This window comes from Theropithecus gelada, chromosome 20, assembly GCF_003255815.1.
Source record: "Theropithecus gelada isolate Dixy chromosome 20, Tgel_1.0, whole genome shotgun sequence".
Lineage (NCBI taxonomy): Eukaryota > Metazoa > Chordata > Mammalia > Primates > Cercopithecidae > Theropithecus > Theropithecus gelada.
In genome coordinates, this window is record NC_037688.1 from 53,857,690 (window position 1) to 53,864,905 (window position 7,216).

Consider the following 7,216-nt stretch of genomic DNA (forward strand, 5'->3'; position numbering starts at 1 on the left):
GGCTCAGGCAATTCTCCCACCTCAGCCTCCTGAGTAGCTGGTACTACAGGCGTGCACCGCCTTGCCTGGCTAATTTTTGTATATTTTTGTAGAGACGGAGTTTCATCATGTTGCCCAGGCTGATCTCAAACTCCTGGGCTCTAATGATCCACCCACCTCGGCCTCCCAAAGCGCTGGGATGACAGACAAGCACTCCTGTGCTGGCCTTGGGCCTCTGTTATGATTGCATTGCATCCACCCTTCACGCTCCCATGGAAGTGGCACCCAAGAACATTCCCAGTTGGGCGTGGTGGCTCACCCTGTAATCCTAGCACTTTGGGACGCTGAGGTGGGTGGATTACTTGAGGCCAGGAGTTCGAAACCAGCCTGGCCAACATGGTGAAACCCCATCTCTACTAAAAATACAAAAAAATTAGCCAGGCATGGTGGCGGGTGCCTGTAATCCTACCTATTTGGGAGGCTGAGGCAGGAGAATCACTTGAACCCGGGAGGCAGAGGCTGCAGTGAGCCGAGATTGTGCCATTGCACTCCAGCCTAGGGGACAGAGTAAGACTTTGTTGCAAAAAAAAAAAAAAAAAAAAAAAAGGAACATTCCCAAGTGACCTCAGAGTCTGTAGAGTTCGCTCTGCAATCGTGAGGACACATCATATGCACATAAACAAACAAGAATTTTCATGCTGTCCCCAGGCTCATGGGGGGTGTGGCCTGTGTTCAGGGCCCAGTTGGTATCTCCACCAGCAGCCACATCCTGTGCTGCCCACAGGGCGGTGGGAGATCAGGCCATCAGAGCACTAAGGTGTGAGGCCCACACCGCAGGGCTGTGGTTTCTGCCCCGCGCCCACCACTGCAGAAAAAAATGCCTTTTCCTCTTTCCTCTCCCCCACCCCACCTGCTCAACCACTTGGTGCTTCAAGGGTGCTGGGGAGAAACAGAAGGTCACCTCCCTTCCTGCTTCTTCAATCACCAGCAAATCTTGATATCCATGGGGCAGGTTGCGGATTCCCCAGGAGCTCCCCTTTTTTGCCCACATCTGGGCAGCCAATGTCTTACACTGGTGCTTGTTTTTTCAGCTGCATCAAGAAACCACCCTCTCATCCTCTCTCAAGCCAGGTCTGTGGCAAATCCTCTCACAATGTCTCTTCTGTTTTCTTGGTCTTTTTATTGTATCCCCTGGGCTTCCACTAGCAGAAGCCTGGACATATCCTTTTGAAAAATGACCCCACCAATCAGGCAAGGATGGCTCAAGCTCTGGGCTCTGCCTCTTTCTATTGATGGGAACTTAGCTATCTGAACCTTGGTTTTCTCATCTGTAAAATGGGAACGGGCCTGCCCACCACCCAGCATGTTGTGAAGATGCAATAAGGTGATTCCTACCAGGTACTCAGCACTGCCTGGCACACAGGTGATGTTCAGTGGACCCTGGTCCCTTCCACTTGGACCCACACCCTCCTTGCCTGCACCAGGTTTATGCTCCAGTCCCATTTGCATCAGGCACCCCACCTCATGAGTTCCAGAGACGGCTGTGAGAAGACATTTACCCCTTGTTTTTAAGTGCCACCTCCCTAACCTGGCTTCACAGACATCTCAGGCTGGGCACGATCCCCCCCAAAAGCCCTGGATGTCCCTTCCGCCTTCCCTCAGTCCCCTCCATACACTCCACCCTCACCATGTGCTCTGGGAATGTTTCTGCTGCTGCTCTACCTTTGTCTAAAGGCCCAGCATGCCTGTGGTCATGGCCTCTCTGGTCTGAATCAGAACTTTCTCTCTGCCCCCATTAGAACTTTCACTCCTCAAACCGGGCATGAGGACTCATGCCTGTCATCCCAACACTTTGAGAGTCTGTGGCAGAGGATTATTTGAGCCCAGGAGTTCAAGATCAGCCTGGGCAACATAGCAAGACTCCCATCTCTACAAAAACACAATGTTTTAAAATTAGCCAGGTGTGATGCATATGTACCTGCAGTCCCAACTACTCGGTAGGCTAAGGGAGGAGGATCACTTGAGCCCAGGAGTTCGAGGCTGCAGTGAGCTATGATTGCACCACTGCACTCCAGCCTGGGTGACACAGCAAGACTCTGTCTCAAAAAAATTAACAGGGTGTGGTGGTGCATGCAGCCTGACAGAGACTCTGTTTTTTGTTTTTTTGAGATGGAGTTTTGCTCTTGTCACCCAGGCTGGAGTGCAATGGCACAATCTCGGCTCACTGCAACCTCTGCCTCCTGGGTTCAAGTGATTCTCCTGCCTCAGTCTCCCGAATGGCTGGGATTACAGGTGCACACCACATCCGACTTTTTTTTTTTTTTTTTGTATTTTTAGTAGAGGGGTTTCACCACATTGGCCAGGTTGGTCTCGAACTGCTGACCTCAGGTGATCCTCCCACCTCAGCCTCATAAAGTGCTGGGATTACAGGCCTAAGCCACCGTGCCCGGCGGGGACCCTGTCTTATAAAGAAAAAAATTGTAAAGAAAAACCCTACAAAGAACTTCTACCCTGGAGCAGCAGGGCTCCTGCCTGAGCCGCCCTCCCCTCCTGGCTTCTGTCCTAGCCACATTTGGCCCTCCAGGGAGGGCACATGAGCCCAAACACAGGCCTCATGCCTGCTCACCCTCAGTGCCAGCATGTGCTCCACAGGGAACCGTGACCTGCCGGGAACCTACCTGGCAGGGCGTTGGGGACTGTCTGGATGATCTCCCAGTGCGAGCCCAGCAGGAGGCAGGAACCCTTTGAGTACGAGTTCTCCCCACAGACTCTGTGCAGGGTCGGGCCACAGGCCTGGAGGCAGGAACCTGTGAGCCAGGAGCCCCTAGCACCCCCTCCTCCTTCACCCCCAGCCCCAGCCTCCTCCCCTACAACCCCCCTCCCCGCCACCGTGGCCCAAAGCACTCACTCACCAGAAGCCAGGAGCGATTGGTGGAGGCTGCTAGGGTCAGGCCCAAGGACATGTTCACAGCCTCGGGGTGGACTGCGAGGGCAGACACGTGGGGTCTCACTCACAGCACACACTTATTTGCGGGGAGGGTCTGGACTGGAAGCTAAGCGGGGGCACCCCAGGAGGGTTGAGGGGCCCGATTCCCAGGTGGTCACTCACTGTGCAGCGGGATGGGCTGGCACACGCCGGTGGCAGCTGTGCAGTCATACAGCCGTCCCGTCTGGTTGGCCGCCACCACCTCCAGGGGTGCTGCCACCACGAGTCTGGAGACACAACCGTGGCCATGTCACTGTAGCCACAGGAGTGGTGGGAGCAGCAGGCACTGGGGGCGAGGAAGTGTCCCTCCATGGGGAAGTGAGACTTCGTGAGGGAAATCTCCTGGCATTTGCCATTTGGCAGAATATTCAGAAATCAGGGCCCGAGTATAACCCACAGATGCCCAGGGGTCACGCTGGGGTTTATTTGGTTTTGAGTGTGCATACGTACGTATGTGTGTATTTATGTTTAGAAATTTTTTTTAACATTCACCAAAAAGAAAACTATTTAAAGACCAAAATGGCATTTCCCAATCATGGGTAAGTACATTGCGTTTCTGAGTTGCCATTATTTTGAATCACCCAAGAAATAAGATCATCTCAAGTTAATTGGAACGATTTCCTGAAGACATGTGCTTTCAAAACAAATAGTTGATTCTGTAATTCACTGGACCAATTTAAATATTATATAAGCAATTTCAATTGGTAAAGCAGTGTACTAGGATCCATAACTATATCTAGAGTTATGTAGAGTCCATGGTTTATTTGCAAAAATCCTTGAGTGGGAAAGTTTTTTAATTTCGGAAATGTTTTCTCACTACCCACAATCTCCTCACCCCGGTGAGAAAAACAGACAAATACTGGTGTATGTTAATGCGCCAAGCAAAGTTTCATTAAATGGCCATGTGAGGGCTCCTTCTAGGTGCCGCTCCTTTACAGAAAGCTACAATCCCTGTGCGTCATGATTCAGGGGATGCCTAAGGCTTTGTGATGAAAATCTGAGCATTGGCTAGAGAGGCAGCAGTTTGGAACCTGCTGATACAAACGATGAGCAAACCTTTAGTGTAGCCCATCAACCCACATGTTTTTTGAGACGGAGTTTCACTCTGTCGCCCAGGCTGGAGTACAATGGCGTGATCTCGGCTCATTGCAACCTCCACCTTCCAGGTTCAAGCGAATCTCCTGTTTCAGTCACCCAGCTAACTGGGATTACAGGCATCACACCAGGCTAATTTTTGTATTTTTCAGTAGAGACGGGGTTTCACCATATTGGTCAGGCTGGTGTTGAACTCTTGACCTTAGGTGATCCACCCACTTCAGCCTCCCAAAGTGCTAGGATTATAGGCATGAGCCACCACACTCAGCCAATGTATTCTTTTTTTAAAATGTGGCCTAAAAACTGATGGTGACAGAAGTCTGACCACTGGTTCTCTGGGTTTGTTGGGTAATGAGAAGGGGTCCATGGCAGCCCTGTGCCTGTGGGATTTTACACAGGAGCAGCTGACCTAGGTGGGGCTCACCCAGGCACAAACATGTGTATCCCTCATCAAATTGGGTCTTTCGGATTCGTGCACTTCAGTTGGCCACATTTCGCAATAAATAAAAACAAAACCCTGGTGCCTGGCACTTGCTTCCATCCCCCCAGACTGCCGGTCACATGAGGAAGGGAGAGGGATGTGCGGCTAGAGCCCGGTGACCTCTCACAGCTCCTTGTGACCAACTGAGCCTTCCTGTCCACTGGGGCTCACTGCCAGCACCACTTCCTCCATGGAGCCCCCCTGGGTCTGCTGTCTCCCTGTCTGCGCCCCCCAGACCTTGGTGACGCCTGTGTCACACTGTGACTGGAACTCTCTGGGGCAGGAGAATGTGAGCTCCTCGAAGCGGGGGTTGGCTCATCATTTGTGGGTCCCAATTCGAAAGAAACATGTGGGGTCTCTTGGGCTTGAGGGGCTCTTACCTTTCTTCTGCTCTCTCCCTCAACCTCTCCTGGGGTTTTTTGATTTGCTAGGCAGTGTCCCACTCCCTCAGGGTACTCCCAGGTGAGCGCACCTAACTGACTTTACTCAGCTCATGCCAGGGGTGGAAGGTGACAGTGGTCATTGCTCCCATGTGGGTGGGGGAGCCAGCAGCTGATACCCCTTCCCTAGGAGGTGGTGGGAGGTGGGGCTGCTGCTGAGCTAAGGCTCCAAACCCCCAGTGCGTCTCCCTTCTCCCATAATTCTTTTTTTTATTTTGACGGAGTCTCACTCTGTCACCCAGACTGGAGTAAAGTGGCGCGATCTCGGCTCACTGCAACCTCCACCTCCCAGGTTCAAGCGATTCTCCTGTCTCAGCCTCCTAAGTATCTGGGATTACAGGTGCCTGCCACCATGCCCAGCTAATTTTTTTTTTTTTTTTTTTTTTTTTTTTGCATTTTTAGTGGAGACGGGGTTTTGCTGTGTTGGCCAAATTGGTCTCAAACTCCTGACCTCAGATGATGTGCCTGCCTCGGCCTCCCAAAATGTTGGGATTATAGGCGTGAGTCATGGTGCCCAGCCCTGCCATCATTCTTTACTTACAAAACACAAATGCACAGATAAAATCAAGAATTGGCAAGGCAGAGTGGCTCACACCTGTAATCCCAGCACTTTGGGAGGCCAAGGCAGGAGGACTGCTTGAGCCCAGGAGTTCAGCCTGTCTGGACAACATAGCAAGACTCTGTCTCTATAAAAAGCAAAACAAAACAAAACAAAACAAAAAACAGGCATGATGGCATGCACCTGTGGTCACAGCTATTCAGGAGGCTGAGGTGAGAGGATCCCTTTGCCCGGGAGTTTGAGGCTGCAGTAAGCTGTGATTGCACCACTGCACTCCAGCTTGGGCAACAGAACTGGAGTAAAAATAAAAATAAAAATCATCAGGAATTTCAAGAGGTTAAGGGCAGAACATTAAACTCCAAACTTAATGAGTGTGGGCCCTGTGTGACTGCACTGGCCCCCAAGAAGTGGGCCCTGCCTGGAAGGCAGGTTCAAGGCCTCCCTCCTGAGATAAGGTGGGGTCTTGTCTAGAGTTTTGTGGCCCTTCTTGGGATTGAGAATAATACATGCTGGTATCAGGGCCTCCAAGGAGCCAAGGAAAGATGTCTTACCCCTGCTGCCCTTCCTCCAGGACGCCTCCCTGGGGTAACCCGTGTGTACCCATCCACAGGACATGATGCAGTGGAGGTTGGGGAAGGAGGGTGAGTGCGGCCTACCGAGATCCACCAAACTGCACCACGCTCTGCCCAAAGCCGCCTGCATCCTCCTGGAAGATGGTGGGCTCCTCCACATCCAGGTTGAATCCATGAAAAGAAGCCAGGACTGAGGAATATTTGGTGGGGGTGGGAGGGAGTGAGAGTTAAAGAAGCCCCAATCCCTCGGACCTCCCAGCCTCTTTTTTTTTTTTTTTTTTTTGAGATGGAGTCTCGCTCTGTTGCCCAGGCTGGAGTGCAGTGGCACAATCTCGGCTCACTGCAACCTCCATCCTGGGTTCAAGCTATTCTCCTGCCTCAGCTTCCCAAGTAGCTGGGATTACAAGTGCATGCCGCCATGCCCCGCTAATTTTCGTATTTTTGGTAAAGACGGGGTTTCACCATGTTGGCCAGGCTGGTCACAAACTCCTGACCTCAGGGGATCTGCCCATCTCCCTCCCAAAGTGCCTCCCAAAGTGCTGGGATTATAGGCATGAGCCAGCGCACCTGGCCAAGCCTGATTTTTGATGGCACGTGAATATGGCTCTGATGCAGTTTTCAGCAGGGGGACTCTTCCCTACATGCAGTCAGGACTTGGGGGAAACAGGCCCAGGGAGAGGATGTCCAACCTTTCCCTCTCCCTGGTGGCTTCTGTGGCCTTCCATTCCCGGGGAAGGCTGGGGAGACCTCTCTCGCCCACACCAGGGACCCCATCAGCGGGAGCGGGGAAGCCTGGGACAACATAGTCGGCTGAAGAGGTAGCTTAGTCGCCACGTGAGCACAGCCCCTGAGCCCCTCTTCGTTCAGGTCACACTCTCCGGACTCTGGGCCACTCGCACACGAAGCACTCCCCTGCCTCAGCTCCTCATGAGAGTGGTGGGCGCCTTCCACCAGCCCCCAGCCTGCCCTCCCAGATGGAGTCCCCTCAGAATCCCTCCAAGCTTCTCCCCAGCCCCCTGGCCCCACTCACCACTCAGAAGAAGCACGGTGCCGAAGGTCATCCCTGAGCAGCACGTCGAGGGGAAGTGAAAGGTTGGGGACACA

General features: G+C 52.6%; 1 protein-coding gene across 2 annotated transcripts in view; it reads right to left on the reverse strand.

The window, feature by feature from the left end:
• The window catches only part of ITGAD (integrin subunit alpha D), a 32,380-nt gene extending 25,164 nt beyond the window's left edge, over positions 1-7,216 (reverse strand). For both annotated transcript variants that reach the window (XM_025370332.1, XM_025370331.1), the window contains exons 1-5: positions 7,143-7,216; positions 6,197-6,302; positions 3,089-3,192; positions 2,892-2,962; positions 2,658-2,772 (exon numbers count right to left, since the gene is read on the reverse strand). In XM_025370332.1, coding sequence (XP_025226117.1) covers positions 2,658-2,772; positions 2,892-2,962; positions 3,089-3,192; positions 6,197-6,302; positions 7,143-7,173 — 427 coding nt within the window. In that variant the 5' untranslated portion in view covers positions 7,174-7,216. The remainder of the gene's footprint in view (positions 1-2,657; positions 2,773-2,891; positions 2,963-3,088; positions 3,193-6,196; positions 6,303-7,142) is intronic.